Source organism: Mus musculus, chromosome 11 (assembly GCF_000001635.26).
Source record: "Mus musculus strain C57BL/6J chromosome 11, GRCm38.p6 C57BL/6J".
NCBI lineage: Eukaryota > Metazoa > Chordata > Mammalia > Rodentia > Muridae > Mus > Mus musculus.
In genome coordinates, this window is record NC_000077.6 from 22985031 (window position 1) to 23003570 (window position 18540).

General features: G+C 40.7%; 1 protein-coding gene across 1 annotated transcript; it reads left to right on the forward strand.

Moving 5' to 3' along the window:
* Window positions 1–5562: 5562 nt before the first annotated feature.
* On the forward strand, window positions 5563–18306 carry Cct4 (chaperonin containing Tcp1, subunit 4 (delta)). The gene is made up of 14 exons (NM_009837.1): window positions 5563–5850; window positions 8237–8289; window positions 9268–9357; window positions 10900–11008; window positions 11285–11427; window positions 12003–12124; window positions 12573–12705; window positions 14003–14142; window positions 15828–15924; window positions 16332–16442; window positions 16530–16660; window positions 17137–17371; window positions 17787–17900; window positions 18107–18306. Exons 1-14 carry the CDS (start codon window positions 5724–5726, stop codon window positions 18119–18121), a joined length of 1620 nt encoding a protein of 539 aa, NP_033967.1. The 5' UTR covers window positions 5563–5723; the 3' UTR covers window positions 18122–18306.
* Window positions 18307–18540: the final 234 nt, after the last annotated feature.

Consider the following 18540-nt stretch of genomic DNA (forward strand, 5'->3'; position numbering starts at 1 on the left):
AACTGGTGTTGGTTTAAACTTCAGGAGTCTGACACAGGGCAGTTTACTTCAGACATATTTAACCAGAGCACAATTTTGGAAAAGAGTTTTCTGATAATAATTAAGTCACTCCTCTGTGTACAGTGAAACTTAAGATATGCTTACATTGAAAGTCTTTTCAAAGTACATGTGACCTCTTCCATAAAGATAGGTTCTGCTGACAGAGAAACAGCACTCATGAAAAGGGTCTAGGGAGAATGACTAAGATAAACATAAAAGTCTGGGCGAGCCAGATGTGCCCTGGCCATACAGACAGCGCAGAGGTCACCAAGGCTACTAGCCACCCCAGCCTTCTGAACAGAAAACATGGTATATCTCTTTCTTTGAAGAAACAAACCTTTGTGTTTAACACTCCTGGTTTCCCTGGTGCTTATCTGTGAGCACAAGAACCTCTTTGCCCCCAACACAATTGATTGGGAGGTAGAGTTTTATACCCCAAACTTCAAAATGCTAGCTGTGTCTGACTAAGCCAGCTCAGTCAGTCAATGGGGCCTCCAGGGAGGGAGTGAAGGTCGAAAAGGAAAGGACAACTAGACAACATTATAACATGACTTCAGCCAGTGCTGAGGCTGCAGCAGGTTGGTTTTTTCCAGTCTGCTTTGATAGCATTCTAAGTACATACACAGAGTATGGTCAGTCCTAAGGCATAAACAATGTGGTCAAGGAACAAACACAAAGCATAAACAAAAGTCCCACGATTACTGGTTTCCGGATTTTAACAAGACCCATCACCATACAAAGAACACACTCCTCAGCTGTATTCATCCTGAGCCTACTTCCTTGTCCTAGCCCAATGTCAAAGTCCTGCCAAGTTCCTAGATGGTGGGCCCCAAAAGCTCTCCACACGTGTGTTGTATAAACCTTACACAGGTGCTTGTACCGTTACATGGAATTTAAGTTAACAAGGGTGTGTAATAGCCCAAACTCCAGGGGAAAGCGGTTGCTGTTGTTAGCATGATGTTTCTAAATGTGAATAAAGATGGGCGAAGGTTACAAAAGGAAACATTCTTCCTTCAGTTTACACAGTCACTGCAAGCCAGAGATCTGTTCTGTGTATCAAAACCAAGCTAAAAATCTGTGATTAGGAGGCTGGAAACATTGTTCATTGGTTAAGAGCACTTGTTGCTCTTGCAGAGGACACAGGTTCCGTTCTAGCACCCACATGATGGCTCACAAACCATGTGCAATTCCAATTTCAGGGAACCTAATGCCATCTTTTAACTTCTTTGGGCACCAAGCACAAACGTGATACACATACATGCATCCAGGCAAACACCCACTTAAATACATAAGTCTTAAAATGTGTGTAAAATTGGGTTAAATTTAGGCTCCAATAACTCACAAATGGGTTTTTCACCTTCATAAATGTTCCCTGCACGGCAGAATGTGTTATATTCTTGACCTCTGTTTTTTGTTTGTTTGTTTGTTTGTTTGTTTTTTCTTTCTTTCTTTCTTTTCCCGAGACAGGGTTTCTCTGTATAGCCCTGGCTGTCTTGGAACTCACTCTGTAGACCAGGCTGGCCTCAAACTCAGAAATTCGCCTACCTCTGCCTCCCAAGTGCTAGAATTAAAGGCGTGCGCCGCCACTGCCCAGCTTGACCTCTGTTTAACCTTGGCTATTCCTACCCCTGTATTAAGGGGGACAACTAAACTGATCCTTTCAAGAAAGTACCAACCTAAAGAAAACCATTGGTCTAGACTATTTTAATTAGTGTTTACCTATGTATGGTTTGCTTGTATTTAAAAGAAAAATTTTGAGGTATACCTTTCCAAAGAAGTGATTTTCTAAAAGGCATCTTCAAAAATGTTTTGTGGATCCAAGAAAAACAACGTTAAAGACAAACTATACTTTTGTGTTAAATGTGCCTACAGAGTGCAAAGAGGCAAGGAGTGGTGGGGCACCCAGGAGGCAGATACAAGGCCAACCTGTTCTCCATAGTAGTTCCAAGAAAGCCAGAGCTATATAGAGAACCCCTGTCTTAAACAAAACAAACAAGCAAACAAACAAACAAAAAAACGAGGTTGCAAAGAATGGATGGAAGGGAGAAGGTGGCAGGTGGAACAAAATGCCACCACTAAGTAGATAACTTGTAAATTTCCTACCTGGAAGGCCGTGACCAAATTATTTCTTGTTGTCATGCAACACATAAAAAAGCTATTTTGTAGTTTTTAATTTCTTAAATTTTTGTTACAGCCACTGGATGTAGGTGCTGGAAATTGAACCCAGGTGCTCTCCAGCCAGGCCCCATTTCTTAGCTTTAGAGGGAGTACTCACTGAGACATATTTTTGCTGATAGAATTTTGGCACCTGCTCTTTCTTAATTGCTTTAAATTCACTTGTACCACTGGACAGAGAACCTTGCCAGCCCGGCCTACCTCAATTCCAAATCACTAGGTTGATCAATAAAAGAAATTCATTCTTCTGCCACCAGGGGTTGCTATTGCCATAGCTGCAACTGCAGGTTGGCTCCAGTTGCAGTTTAGAATGCTTTTCAAACAAAAGGCTCAAAATACAGTTATCTTTTATTAAATTTCAAATCACAGGTTTTATAGCTAACAAACCTGGGCAAACACTAAGAGAATATTCTAATGCAGCAACAAGGAAAAGACCCAGAAGATCAGCCCCAAGGGAAACCGACATCTAACAAGCAGTTCTCCTTCCTTCCACACAGGTTTCCCACTAATCACGGCCAAATAGCCAGCAAATGGTTCCAGGCAGGAAGTAATAGTTTTTATAAACATTAAAATGTAAACTGGGCCATGTGGTGGTGGCACACACCCAGCAATTTCTTTTTTTTTTTTTTTTTTTTTTTTTAGTGTTTTGCCTACATGTATACATGTGTACCGTATATCGACAGTGCCTATGGATGTCAGAAGAAGGTGTTGGATTCTTTGGAGCTGGGTTACAGATGGCTGTGATCCATCTATGTGGGTGCTGGGAACCAAACTTGGGTCCTTTGTAAGAGCAACAAGTGTTCTAAACTGTGTTCTAAAGTGTTCTCCTTTCCAGCCCCCAGTTTGATTGTTTTTAACCCTTGAGTGTGGGAGGAGCAGGGGTATAAAAGGCATGCGCCACTAACTGCCCAGCTTTGGATAGAATTTTCCAACAAAGAGAGATAAATAGAATATATAAATTTAAGTCTTACATGACATAGAAGGCTTCAGGAGGAAATGAACCAAAAAAAAAAAAAAAAAGTTTGAGCCAGAAATCATATGTTGATGAGAAAAATACTAGCCAGGCGTGGTGGCACACGCCTTTAATCCCAGCACTCGGGAGGCAGAGGCAGGCAGATTTCTGAGTTTGAGGCCAGCCTGGTCTACAAAGTGAGTTCCAGGACAGCCAAGGCCTATACAGAGAAACCTGTCTTGAAGAGAGAGAGAGAGAGAGAGAGAGAGAGAGAGAGATACTAAAGTGTCTTATGACAAAGGGGCTTGAGCTAACTACCCCACCCCCTTTGGTAAGACCATAGATGGTTTAAGGTCGTGTTTTGCCGCGAAAGCAGTTCAGCTTACCTTACAAGAAACAAAAGCAGGTGTTGAATCGTGAAAGCCCCCAGCCAGTTATTTTTAGCATGCCTCTTAATTTTTCTGTCCCCTGATTTCTTCTCTTCTGTGCCTAAGTCTGAATGGGTAACCACTTCAGGGAATGTCAGCAACAGAGGGGCCATGGAGGAAATGTCAACAAAGACAAGAAAGCAAACTATACAGACAGTCCACCCAAGCTGTTCAGCCATGGAACCATAGATAAATCCAACTATTACAGAAAAAAAAAAAAGAATTCCCTGCGACGTCAGTGCATGAGGTTCTGCCCTGGGTGGGCAGTGAATTCAGCTCCCCAGCACGACAGACAGCAGAGATTGGCTTGCACCTCTTTCATCCCTTTCCCCGGGGAGAAGCATGTCTTCCTGCAGGCACAGTGAAGGTCTCTTTCAGATCGCTGTTTTGTCTCCTGCTTTTAAGAGCAGGAGAAGTCAGAGTACTTGCGTTAGTTATTTCTCTGTTGCTGTGATAAAACTCCATGACCATGCCGGGTGGTGGTCTCACCAGCCTTTAGTCCAAACTTTTTGGGAGGCAGAGGCAGGAGGATCACTGGGAGTTTGAGGTCTACAGAGAGTTAGTTTCAGGACAGTCAAAGCTACACAGTGAAACCTTATAACAAAAACAAACAAACAAACAAAAAACACACCACAACCACAAGGAAGGCAATTTATAGAGGGAAGAGTTTTGAGGGGTTTTATGGTTCTAGGACTTCATGATCACTGGGAAGCACAGCAGGGAAGCTTCACAACAGGTAGGCATGGAGAAGGGAGAGCTCACATCTCATATTGTGAAGAGGAAGCAGAGCACAAACTGGCTGGTAGCTTTTGAAACAAACTCAGCCTCCAGTGATATACTTACTCCAGCAAGGCTACACCTCCTAAGCTTCTCCAATCAGAGCTACCCACTGGGGACCAAGTATTTGAATGTCTAAAACTAGGGGAGACATCTCAAATCACCACAGTACCAGTACCTGTTCTCTTCATATAAGTCAGCTGTCTCAACAACCATAGAATATTTGTGTGCTTCGAGGGAGGGGTAAACTGGTCTTTGAAAAAGACGTGTCCCCCAAGGGGAGGCTTGAAAAGTTCATCTTAGTCTTAATAGAGTGAATGAATGTAAATGCTTCTCATAATTACAGGACTAAGTCCATGAAACAATTGTTCGTTAACCTACCGCAGGCATCTGGCACCTTATGGCTCTCAATTATTAACTGTGAACTACCACTGAATGAGTATTACCTATATAAACTCTGGTGGTCAATGATCATGATTATAGAAACCTTGGAAGTTTACCTAAGGACAGAGTCCTGGCTCTGTACTGGCTTCCACTGCCTTACTGGTTGACCTTGGGCTTTAGCTTCATCATCCTTTAAGTCTAGACGATGACACCTATTTCATGGGATTATGAGGATTAGTGTGGGGGTGGGGTGGGGGGGGTAAAGAGTGTAAAGATTTCACACTTTGCTCAGCAGATAACTATTAATCAGTTATTAGAATGTTTATGTTCCCTAAGAGTCAGTGGTTATGTTTATGGAAGAGGTCTTAACTAGAAGGCAGACTGGATTTGATAGGCAGTCACCGCCCCACAACTATTACGATTCTGTGCCGTCTAACTAGTGTATTTAAATCCCTAGGCAGTCAAAATATATACAAAAGGGAGGAAACTATTCATGGCACATCTCTCCTCCAACACCTTTACAAAGTGAATAAACTAGGAATAGAATTTGGAATTTAGACATGGATGTCCGTAAAAGGCCGGTTGCACCACACCCACTCCGGAACAAAGCCAGAGCTGTCACAGCTTCCTCAACAGCACTAGCAGAAGCTAAAGGCTCGGGTCCATCTAGAACGGCCACAGCCACGCCTATAAAACCTCCCGCTCCATCTCAGGCACAGGGAGGGGTGGACAGTCCGTAGCCACATCTCCGCGCGCAAGCTGCGCAGCCGGCGTGCGGCAGACAGCCCCTGACGTCACACCCGCGCCGGCTCTCCAGCAGGCCCCTTGCTCGGCTTCCGCCTTCTCTCCCGGCGTCGCTTTCTGGAAGGTTCGTGGAGGAGGCGGTCAGGGAGACCGTTACTCCACAGCAAGCCGGAATCCGTGTCCATCCGTCCTCCTGAACCCGCGCAGACGCCACCAAGGTCGCCATGCCGGAGAACGTAGCTTCCCGAAGCGGGGCGCCCACCGCCGGGCCCGGCAGCCGCGGGAAAAGCGCCTACCAGGACCGCGACAAGCCAGCCCAGATCCGCTTCAGCAATATTTCCGCGGCCAAAGGTATCACCCGGTCGCCGGCCCGCCTCCGGCGGAACGGCCCAGCCTCGCTGTGACCTTGGCCCTGGGTGGGTTGTGTTCCTTCAAGGTGGTCTCGTTTGCAGCTTTCTGCTAAGCACTCGGAGCGTGGAGGCCTCGGACACGCCCCATTGTGGGACGCCGAGCTCCTTAGTTCGTCTCCTGCAGGCATGGGCGGTGTTGGTCACATTGGCGCAGACAGCCGTTTAAAATACTGAAAGCAATGATCCTTGAGATCTGACTCTTAAGAACTAAAGCTTGGCTGTTTATCAAACCTAGTGGTAGACGACACAGTATTTTGAGCTTTCAAATAAAATTCATTTTACTTTTTCAACATTTTCAAAAAAAGTTCATTTAACTTATGAACGTTCTTTGGCTCCGTAGTACTAATCGGATAGTCACTATAAATTCCCTTAAACTGGCAGGTGGGCGACATAGGGTTGTAAAAGCACGTGGTGAAAACCAGACAGGCCGAGTTTTATTCTCAGTATGTGCTATTTGACGCGTCTGACGTCTAAAGCAACAAAGCCTTAAGAGATACTGCCAGGGTTTATTTGGGTTGGAGACAAAGATGCATGATTTGGGAAGTGGACGGGGTGTTGTTTTATCTTCTGAAGGTCCTAGGATCCAAGAAACTCTTGACTTCGCAGTGCAGCTGTAAGTTGGGTGAGGTGACAGTTGATTTGCAGGGTTGCTGGGAGGATTAAATGTGAAAGTGTATGAAGTAAACCTGACAAGTACTGCAGTCACCAGTCCAGGTGACTGGAATGTGTTGGTGCTGTGAGGTGTGTGCGCAGGATGGGCCTTAAGGAGTTGGAGACGCCAAGCTGACCAGGTGCTCCATGTGAGAGTCTTTTGGAAGTTTGGAGTGAATACCTGACACCTGGAAGTTTATTGAGTTCATTAATTACGTTTGTGGTAGTGGAGTCATTGGGATGTTGAAAGATGAATTCTAGAGTCAGATGAGTGACCAAGAGAGTGTACACTCTATTAAGAAATGAGTTTACTTCAGGCAACCATCTTAGCTAGGGTTTCTATTATTGTGAAAACACAGGTTATGTGGATTTAGTTATTAATTTATGTATATGGGTGTTTTGTCTGTATGTATATTTGTACACCAGAAGGCATTGGATCCCATAGAACTGTGTTTATATGTGGTTGTGGGTGCTGGGAGTTGATCTCAGGGCCTCTGGAAGAGCAGCCATCTTTTATCCATCTGCTGAGCCATCCCTTCAGCCCCTCAACCTGCTTTCTTATGAACCCAGGACCACTAGCCCGGGGATGGACCCACCCACAAAGGATTGAGCCCTTCCCCCTCAATCTCTAGTCAAGAACATTCCCTATAGACTTGCCTACAACTCCGTTTTAACTGACTTTTTCTTAATTTGAGGAGTTACCGCCTCTGAGATCACTTTGGCTTGGGTCAAGTTCACATAAACTGTCCAGAACAGTTACTTTTCAAAGGAAGGGTGCACAAAAATTAAAAAGGACAGAAGGAGCCATGCACGTAGGCAGGATTGGTTACCCAAATTGCCTGTAAAGCTATCTAGTTACTAAAGGAGCAAAGGGCAAACTAGTTTTTCCAAGTCAAAACAGAATTCTAGAAAGTGAGAAAGGTTTCTTCCAGATACAATTTGAGTTGAGTTCATTTTGCAATTATCCATCCCTCTCAAATAAAGACAATATTACTTGCTAATGGTGAGGGAGATTTCACAGACAGAAAATACTGGTGGTTTTGTGTAAATCATTTTACAGTCATTAGCTTGTGTTCTAGAGATGGAGAGTCTAAAATACCATAATTTTTTAGTAGTGAATATCTTGAAACGGGTCCACAGAAATCATCTGAAACTTTGATGATAACATTAGACCAAAGTTAGGACATACGTAAAATATTGTTATACAAGGTATTTTCTGTTAAATTATTTATTCTTTGCCAAATATGGCCAAAAGCATATAGTAGTTAAGGGATACAGAAGAAATTTTAGCCTATGGGTCCCACATATGTTTTCTCAGCGGATTATGGTTTTGTTGGGGAGAGAAAAGGCTAATGGATGAATTGTGTACTACATTAGGGTGTTCAGCTGTTTCACTGATGCTTGTACTGTTATGGAATAGAGGAAATAAAACTAAGAACTTAAGACTACATTGTGCCATTTTGATTCTCACAGGAGTATTGAAAATTTGTTCTACATAGACATAGCACGTGAAGTATTCTAGTGTCTATTAGGGTTATTATTAGGCATGAAGTTGTAGGAGGCACAATAAGCTACTATATACCATATCCTAATAAGGACAAGTTTAAAACAAAACACTTTGCTTTTTTTTTAAGTCTTGATTTAATATGTGACTTTCTGTTTTTCTATTTTAACAGCGGTTGCTGATGCTATTAGAACAAGCCTTGGACCTAAAGGAATGGACAAAATGGTAAAATAAAAAAGTTAAATCGTTCATTACTTATTGAGAACTTCTGTTTACATTCTAAGGTCTAATGAAAGGTGGTGCTATTTGGGGGTTGGCAAATAGTTCTGTGCTAAAACTGGTAAATCTTGCCTAGGTGGAACAAGGCCCTGCTACCCCTCTTCCCCCTTGAGTCCCTCCAAAAATCTTAACATTCATCAAAAGGAGAGATTAGTTAGTATTTAACTATATTTTAATACCCTTTGGGTTGATTTTTTTTTTTTTTTTTTTTTGAGTCAGTAAAAAAATTAACTGAGACTGTCTCTTGATCCCCTGCTTCTGCTTGATGGGCTGGGATCACAGACTTGCGCTACCATGTTTGCTTGGCTGTTCATTTCTTTTGAAACATGAGCTTAATCTTTCTGCCTCAGCCTCTGGGATGCTAGGATTACAAGTGTGAGCCGCTGTGCCCAGTTCAACTTTTCAAACATTTTTTCTTAATTGACTGGCAGCATAAAACAGATATAATCTAATAATTTTTGGATTGATATGTCCTCAAATTAAGAGCTAGTTAGCAACCAAAAATGTGACAAACCAATATGGCTAGCCAAGGGATGTGGGGCATCTGAACTAAGGCCTCCATGCTTGAACTTTACTGAATGATTTCCCTCTAGACTCCTTTACATACCCTGGGCGGGGGCTAGAGAGAGGGGCACATACTGCTCTTACAGAGAGCCCAGGCTGTGCCGCCATTACTAGATGCAGAGGATCTGACACACACACACACACCATCTCTGAGCGCTGTCCTCAAATATATACACATACACACATGTAAGAGAGCAGCCCGGGCAGAGCCCGTTGATCTGAATGTTCTTACATTGTTTTACTAAGGAAAGGTATTTTGAGTTAAGCAATATACATATATAAACTAACTTGTATGTAATAGTAAATGGAATAGAACTAGTAGAATATTGCATTAAAGTTTTAAAAAACAAAACTTTCCAGATTCAAGATGGAAAAGGCGATGTGACCATTACAAATGATGGTGCCACCATTCTGAAACAAATGCAGGTATTGCATCCAGCAGCCAGAATGGTAAGTGTACATGAGTGTTTTGGTTTTTGAGACATAATCCTGTTCAGTAGCCCTAGTGACCTGCTAGTCACTGTAGATCCTTGAACTTGGCAGCAATCCAGCGAGCATATGTATGGGCATGTGCTGTCTTGTTAAGTGGTTTGTTTTTAAGTGTACTTGTAAGATACTCAATAGACTTAAATTTGATACTATTTAAACATGGAGAATCTTTTTAACTTTATGCTAAAAATGTACATTTTTAAGATACTGTTCTTTGTGAGGTGTTCTATTGTAAGTTGTTTTATTTTATTTTTTAATCTTTTTTCTTTTTGTTGATACTGCTGTGGATTGAACCCATGGCATTGTGCAAGCTCAACAAGAACTAAACTAAACACCCACAGTTCTTAGAAAACAAAATAATTTTAATCACATATCAGATGTTCAGTTCTCACTGGTCTTTATCAAAAATTATAATTTAGGAGTCACAATTAGTCTTGTGACAAGTGAGAAGTTGTATTAACAAAAATGAGCTTTAGGAATTGCTCTCTGTTAGAATGGACAGCTGAGTACCGCAGATTCCTATAATCTTCAGTACTCTGAAGCAAAAGGATCATTTGAGCCTATCGTAGACAGCATGCTTCAAAAAGGTCTCCTTCCATTACTTAAAGATGACTTTCTGCCGGGCGTGGTGTCGCACGCCTTTAATCCCAGCACTTGGGAGGCAGAGACAGGTGGATTTCTAAGTTCGAGGCCAGCCTGGTCTACAGAGTGAGTTTCAGGACAGCCAGGGCTGCACAGAGAAACCCTGTCTTAAAAAACAACAACAAAAAAAGGTTGACTTTCTAAATAATGGTATGTTTCTATGTGATCACTTCAGAAAAACTTAATAGAGTTTAAAATAACTTCATAGGTTCTCCGTCTATATAAGATACCTGTACGACTTTTTTTTTTTTAAGGCAGGGTATCATTTTGGCCTGGGCCAGTTTAGAACCTTTAGAACTGCTTTGTAGCAAAAAGGTCCTGGTATTACATGTGTACCACCACATCTCCTTTATGCTGTTTGGGGCTCCAACCCCCAGGGCTTTCTGAGTGCTAGGCAGGCATTCCTGAGCCACATCCTCAACCCTGAGGAGTGATGCTTTTGGACAGGACCTCAGACAGAATTTTCTGAGAACTATTTGTTTGTTTGTTTATTGGGTTTTTCCAAAACAGGGTTTTTCTGTATAGCCCTTGGCTGTCCTGGAACTCACTGTCGACCAGGCTGGCTTCGAATTCAGAAGTCTGCCTGCCTCTTCCTCCCAAGTAATGGGATTAAAGGCTTGCGCCACCACTGCCCTGCCTGAGAACTCTTTACAATCTACAGTTTAAACTAGAAATCATAAGGACAATTTTGTGCGCCATTAATACATGGATTTTCATCTTTAAATGAAACCTAGAGTAAAGTAAAAATCAGATGTCAAGAGGAATGTATTTCTAGCTATGTGTAGGTGACATCGATGTCATGCTCTGAGTTCGCTGTTAGGGTCTCATTTCTTAGCATCTTGTCATGTTCTGTTCACACAGCTGGTGGAATTGTCTAAAGCTCAAGACATAGAAGCAGGAGATGGCACCACGTCGGTTGTCATCATTGCTGGCTCTCTTTTAGACTCCTGTACCAAACTTCTGCAGAAAGGTATGTAGAGTATAATATACTTTTCATTAATGAAGAATGATGGAGAAAAAATTGTTAAAAGGCAAACATAAAAAGCCAAACTATTAAGTAATGTGGGGTTTAATTTTGAAGTAACTACTCTTTTGTCAAGAATTTCTATTTTGCTTCTTATTTTTGCAAGGCTTCTTTTTGTAGAAATAAATAGATTTCTAGGTTATTTTGACATTTTAATGAGTAAAACATTTTAAAATAGTGATAAATAGTTAGGTTGTAATTAACTTGGTTCATAAATGGCAGGTATACATCCAACCATCATTTCCGAGTCATTCCAGAAAGCTTTGGAAAAGGGTCTTGAAATCCTTACTGACATGTCTCGACCTGTGCAACTGAGCGACAGAGAAACTTTGTTAAATAGCGCAACTACTTCATTGAATTCAAAGGTGAGACTACCACTAAGGAGAATTAAATTACAGTTAACGGTGTGCTATGATGTTGTGAGCATTAATTGCTAAACTGTATCTAACACTGCCTCAAGAAGACTAGTAATAATAATTTCTATAACGGAATTGGTTTTAAGATTGAGGTAAAATGATCAGTAGAGCTAACGAAAGAATAAGGAGTTTTTAGCTGGACATGGTGGCACACACCTTTGATTCCAGGACTCAGCAGGTGCAGGCAAGCAGATCTGGTTTGAAGCCAGCCTGGTCTACAAAATACATTCTAGGAAAACCAGGGTTGTACAACTTAGGTAGGAATTCTTCACATAAAATTAAATGCCTTTTTTTCCTTTATTGCTATTTGCAATCTTGATAGTGTCAAGTGTTGTAATAAAAGAAAAGCATATATATTCTTAACTTGTATATGGAGCAATTTGCAAACTGGGTGGAGAAAACAACTTTAACTTTAGTGTCTTATCTACTGTATCCTAATAGGTGATAATAAGTCCTTGTAAATCTAAAGTCGGTATTTCTTAAATTATTGCTTCTGTAGAAGTAACTTTCTGTTGTAAATCTAGGTTGTCTCTCAGTATTCAAGTCTACTCTCTCCAATGAGTGTCAATGCGGTGATGAAAGTGATTGACCCAGCCACAGCTACCAGTGTAGATCTTCGAGATATTAAAATAGTTAAGAAGCTTGGGTAAGCGTCTCTGATTTCAATTTCAGTTTTGCCAAAACCAGATAACTTTGAAGAACAACTAGGGGTGGCTTATACATTTAGTGCCAGCAATTGATTGGCTGAGGTGGGAGGCTAGCTATGAGTTCAAGGCCAGCCTGGAATAAATAGTGAGTTCCATGACAGGCTGAGCTAGAGTGAGGTTCTGTCTCCACAAAACCCTTTAAAAACAAAGATGTTCTTAGTCCGATTACCTTTCTGCCTGGGCCAGTGGATGTAACATAAGTGAAAATAACTCTGAAAGTGAACATTAGAAATACTTGCTGACTTAAACTTTATTATATATGGTATCCTCAAGGGTTTGCCTGTATTTCCTTATGGTAGGATGGAAGTATATCCAAGAGGTCCCAGAATGGGTTCTGAGAATGAGTAAGACCAAAGCATTTCCTCTGCTCTGATTATTTTTTCCTAGTGGGACAATAGATGACTGTGAGCTGGTGGAAGGCCTCGTTCTCACACAGAAAGTAGCAAATTCTGGCATAACAAGAGTTGAAAAGGCTAAGATTGGGCTTATTCAGTTTTGCTTATCTGCTCCTAAAACAGATGTAAGTAAAATCCAAGCTGGTTTCCTACTTATTAACTTTCTAGTAAGATCTGTTTTTTTAAGATGAAAATAGAAAATGCTGGTATTAGTGATGTCTTTAAAATGTAGATTCAAAACAATAAAATTGAGACAAAATCAGAAATTGTTGCTACTACAAGTAATAAGGTGGAGACTGATTATAGGCATTTGCATAAAATAGAAAGGTGTGTGTGTGTGTGTGTGTGTGTGTGTGTGTGTGTGTGTGTTGTACTCATTCCTTGAGTTTGCAGATTGTGTCTAGCTTCCTGAGATATTACCTGCTGGAGCCCACAAAGATTGTGTTTGTGCAAGTGGAGCCTTAGACTAACTTGATAGCCAAACTATAAAAATTTTTTTTATGAAAGATATTACCATATTAGTATGATTCTCTAAAAAGTGTGTTGGTACCTCAGATTTGTTTTTACTATATTCTGCCAACATATAGGTGTGTTCAGTATTTTGTTCAAAAAAATAGCCATATGAAAATTGATCTTTAATTTTTGTGCATTATATATGATGACAAGCCACAGAGTAAAAAGGATGGAATTAAAATTATTTCTGTAATACATATGGTATGTAGAACAACTTCATTTTGGGGAATTTGGATTTTTCAGTTACCAAAAATGCACATGCAAAAAGTTTCAGAAGCAGTAGAGCCTCGTGTGGTCATATGTATCTATATTCTGGTACTCAAAGGATGGTGAATTCAAGGCCAGCTTGAGCTGTGAGCTACATAGTGAGGTCTTGTCTTTCAAACATACAAAATATCAGTAATGGGTGTGACTGAAAAGAATCAGCTGGGGCTGGAGAGATAACTCAGTGGTTAGACTGCTCTTTCAGAAGTCCTGAGTTAAACTCCCAACAACCACATAGTGGCTCACAACCATCTGTAATGGGATAGGATACCCTCTCCTAGTATGTGAAGATAACTGCAGTGTACTCATACATAAAATAAATCTTATATTAAAAAAGAAAAATAAGCTTTAGCCAGGCGGTACTGACAAATGCCTGGCACTTTAGAGGCAGAGGCAGGTAGATCTCCTGAATTCAAGGCCAACCTTGTGTTTGGAGCAAGTTAAGTTCCAGGACAGCTTTGACTATACCAAGAAACCCTGACTTTTAAAAAAAAATACAAAAACAACTGAAATAAAACATAATAGAATGGTTTATTTTAGACCCTTTTCTGTGCATACCTATATAACTGGTAGGTGTGGGCTGGTCTTTCACTTAACATTAAAATCTCTTGCTGAAAATAATTACTGTGTTCTTGTTCCCATCAGATGGATAATCAAATAGTAGTATCTGACTATGCCCAGATGGATCGAGTGCTTCGAGAGGAGAGAGCCTATATTTTAAATTTGGTGAAGCAAATTAAGAAAACAGGATGTAATGTCCTTCTCATACAGAAGTCTATCCTGAGGTCTGTTCTATTTACTTTCTTCTCCCTGGATTTATAATTGAGTTGGGGATCCTACAAGCAACTTTTAAATAATGTGTATGTGCATTGCATGTGTACAGGATCTGGATCCTTGGAGATCAGAAGGAGGTGTTGGATGCCCCGAACTGGAGTTTCTAAGCAGCTGTGAGCTGCTCTGTTAGGAAACTAGGAACTGAACCCAAGCCAAGCCCTCTGCAAGAGTAGCAAGCACTGCTTAACTACTGAGCCATCTTTGCCTCTACCCAGCAGTTCTTAAACACTTAGTCTCTAAAGCACAGGAAATCTAAAGTGCATATTTTGGTGCATCATATTTTCATTTATAAATACAGGACTATTTTCTCTTAAACATGGCCAGTAGGGTTTTTTTAGATCAAGGCTGTAAGAAAATGAAGGTCTAACATAGTTGTTCTTGCCTGCAGTCCTAGTGCTCAGAAGGCTGAGGCTGAAAGGTTACAAGTCGGGCCAGTCTGGGAGAGAGTGAGATGAAAGTGAAAAGACGAACGGGCTTAGTTTTTGAGGTCACTTGTTGCTCAGGGACCCAAGCTTGCCTCCTAGCATCCACATGGTGGCTCACAAACATGTAATGCCAGTTTCAGGGAATGACACACTCTTCTGAACTCCAGGGACAACAGGCATACTCATGGTTCATATGATTGAGTACAGGCAAAACACTTATTTTTAAAAGGAAAAAAAATGAAAACCACATTTTTTAAAAAGCTGTTTAAAACTGTTTGAGGCGAGGGATATAGCTTGTTACTGCTTGCCTACAAGCCTTAGGTTTGATCTCCAGCATGACTTAAACTGGGTGCTGTGTCACATGCCTTTAGTTTTAGTGCTTGAGGCAGGAGGATGGAGTCAATGGCCAGCTACCAGGTAAAATTCTAGGCTATTGTGGGGTGTGTGAAATTGTCTCAAAACGGTGAAAAAACCACTGCTGAACTAATTAACTAAAAAATAGTATTTGTGGGCACTGCATAGACAAGAGAAGTCTCAAATTTGAACTCATCTTTTTCTTTTTCCATTTCTGGGGTGTTTTTTGTTTATTTTTAAATAGATAGACATATTCCCATTTACTTCCCTAATAAGCTATGCCAGAAGGTATAGAGAGTCCTTTGTAAGCAAGTAAGAGGCTGCTCTAGTCTCTAGTCATTTAGTGGCTCTGCCCTTGAGTAAATTGGTTTTTGCTTAGCTTTGATCAGGACGGTAATGTCTGTCTTGCTGGATCACAGGGTTGCTGTTACTAGGATTGGTTTGCTCGTTTGTGAGAATTGTGCTTCTGAATAATGTAAGCGGTCACCTAGCAAAATGTGCTCACTTCTTAAGAATCACAGCCCACTTGTCATGTACAGTTTTGTGTCATAGTAATTTTTCTAGTAAAATTAGAAACCTTCAGAAGAATTTTTGAACTTCTACTGGGTATAATAATGTCCCAAGCCTTTGATCCAGCACTTAGGAAGCAGAGGCAGGCAGATTTCTCAGTTCTAGACAACTAAAGCTACATAGGAAGAGTTTGTCTCAAAAGGAAGAGGGAGAGAATTTTGAACTTGTAAATGGAACATTAAAAGTGTTTCCCTTCATAATTAGCCATTTGGATAAGAGTAAAATTAAAATCTTAACTACTCAACAATAACACTTTTTAAACGTAAGATAACACTTTTGTGTTTTAGAGATGCCCTTAGTGATCTTGCATTACATTTTCTGAATAAGATGAAGATTATGGTGGTTAAGGACGTTGAAAGAGAAGACATTGAATTCATCTGTAAGGTAAAATTAATGTGTGCAAAAATATCCATTAACATGTATTGTGGGTTTGATTTGTATGTTATGGATAGTTGTTTGGTTTAGTTTTTAATTTTAAGTTTTTTTGTTTTGTTTTTATGTATGTGCTTGCATGCATGTATCTCTCTGCACCATATGGTCCTCTTAGAGACCTCATGTGGGCTTCAGGTCCACCTGGAGCTATGAACTGCCATTGGGTACTCTGGAAGAGCACCCAGCCTCTTAACTACTGAACCATGTCTCCAGGCCCAGCAGTGGTTTTTTTTTGTTTTGCAGTCCAGTGTTGAGTCTAGTGCTTTGAATAAAATACCAGACAAGTGCTTGTTCTTCCACTGAGCTTTGTGTCTAGCACAATGCTGTCTTGATATGTGCACTTGATTATCTTTTTCCAGACAATTGGAACCAAACCAGTTGCTCACATTGACCAGTTCACTGCTGACATGCTGGGTTCTGCTGAGTTAGCAGAGGAAGTCAGTTTAAATGGTTCTGGAAAACTATTCAAGGTAACAATATATTGTTAAGCCTTTTTTTCTTACCTTTTTGTTTTTTTCTTTTAGCCAATTACTTAATTTGAAATTTGTTCACTAAAGATTACAGGTTGTACAAGCCCAGGGAAAACAGTTACAATTGTCGTACGTGGTTCTAACAAACTGGTGATTGAAGAAGCTGAGCGCTCCATTCATGATGCTCTCTGTGTCATCCGATGCTTAGTAAAGAAAAGGTACTGCATCATATTTATTACTCTGTGTGTGTGTGTGTGTGTGCGCGCGCGCGCACAATGTAGCATCTCGGGGGGTGGGGTCCTGGGGCAATCTCTTCTTTTCCTACCATCATGTAGGTCCCAGGGATCAAACTTGGGTTGGTGTCAGGCATTTTACATGCTGAGCCATCTTGCTGGCCTCAATATTCTGAAGACTTTAATTTGAGGCTGGGATATAATACCTACCATTGATAACAGTAATTGACCAGTTCAGCCTCCACCCAGCACTGCATACAGCAGATGTGGTGGGGCACATCTGTAACACTTAGGAAGTGGGGGAGGAAGATCAAAAGCTCTGTGTCTTCCTCTACTTTATCCAAGTTACAGGGCAGCTTACCTTTAAAAGACAACCAAACTGCTTTATCTTGACTTTTATAAAGTTAGTAAAGTAGCTTCCTTTGGGGTAAAAATAAGCTAAAAATATTTGTGAATTTCAGAGCTCTTATTGCAGGAGGTGGTGCTCCAGAAATAGAGCTGGCCCTCAGACTGACAGAGTACTCCCGAACACTGAGTGGTATGGAGTCCTACTGTGTTCGTGCTTTCGCGGATGCTATGGAAGTCATTCCATCTACACTAGCTGAAAATGCTGGCCTGAATCCCATTTCTACAGTAACAGAGCTAAGAAACCGCCATGCCCAAGGAGAAAAAACTACAGGCATTAATGTCCGAAAGGTAATAGTCTTGGTGCTTAGAGTTGCTGAAGAACAGATTGGTGGAAGGAAACGTTTACAATTTTGTCATTGTTGGTTAGTAGGCTTTTGAACTTAAAAGTAGTGTGATTTTGGATTTACACCTGAGACCTGGCAAGTTTACTGCATGTTCTTCAGAATAAAGATGATGCCATGGGAAATAGCATTTATTTACTGTCATTTACTAACTTGTAAAACTTAGTCTGGTCTTTGACTTCCTGGGTTGTAAGAACAGTACCTCATAGGTCTTTTGGGAGGGCACTAGTTAAGTAGATATAAAGTGTGAACAGGGTATTCTGTTGTATCAGCAATTAGCATGCCAGATGAGTACAGAAGAGTGATACCTGTGCTCGTGTTTATTGTGTGATCAGATACTGAAGGCATCTGCTTCTCCGCAGGGTGGGATCTCCAACATTTTGGAGGAAATGGTTGTTCAGCCTCTGTTGGTGTCAGTCAGTGCTTTGACCTTAGCAACTGAAACTGTGCGGAGCATTCTGAAAATCGATGATGTGGTAAGCGAATAGAGTTAAATTCCAGGGGAAGTCAAAAAGGCATACTTAAAAGTTTTATATTTTGCTTAAAAGCTTGCTACTCATCAAGAAGAGACTAATTCATGACTAATTTTTTTTCCATAAAAATGAAGCAAAGATTTATCTTAAACATGATTACAAGTTATGTGATTACAAGTTTTGAAACCTAAGTGTTTTTTTCTCATCAGGTAAATACTCGATAATCTGGATAAAAGGATGGTTGACTGCATCATTATGGACAGAAGTACTGTGGCTGGAATGAAGGACAACCACCTTGTTCCTTGTCTGGAAGCTTCAGAGTTTTTGGACATTGTCTTCCAGTTGGCATTTGTTTGAAATTGTATTGAAACAATTTAATGAAAACATTAAATACTTGGTTTTAAACTCCATATTAACTTGTCATTTTAAAATTATACTGTTTTTGATACTTGGGAGAAACTGCCTATAGGTAAACTACCTTCAAATTTTAACATTTACCTATTGATCTTACAGCTTAATTCTGTGTATTAACATTATTTTTGTTTGTTCACTTGTGGTTGTTTGGTTTGTAGGTTTTTGTTTTGTGAGACATCTCAACTGTCCTTGAACATTTGATCTGTGTACCTTCCAAGTGCTAGAATTA

Coding starts and splice junctions, on each gene's coding strand:
- Cct4 (NM_009837.1), top strand. CDS start 5,724: ATGCCGGAGAACGTAGCTTCCCGAAGCGGGGCGCCCACCGCCGGGCCC. Junction 9,358..10,899: donor TGCATCCAGCAGCCAGAATG/GTAAGTGTACAT, acceptor CTGTTCACACAG/CTGGTGGAATTGTCTAAAGC. Junction 16,443..16,529: donor GTTCTGGAAAACTATTCAAG/GTAACAATATAT, acceptor TGTTCACTAAAG/ATTACAGGTTGTACAAGCCC.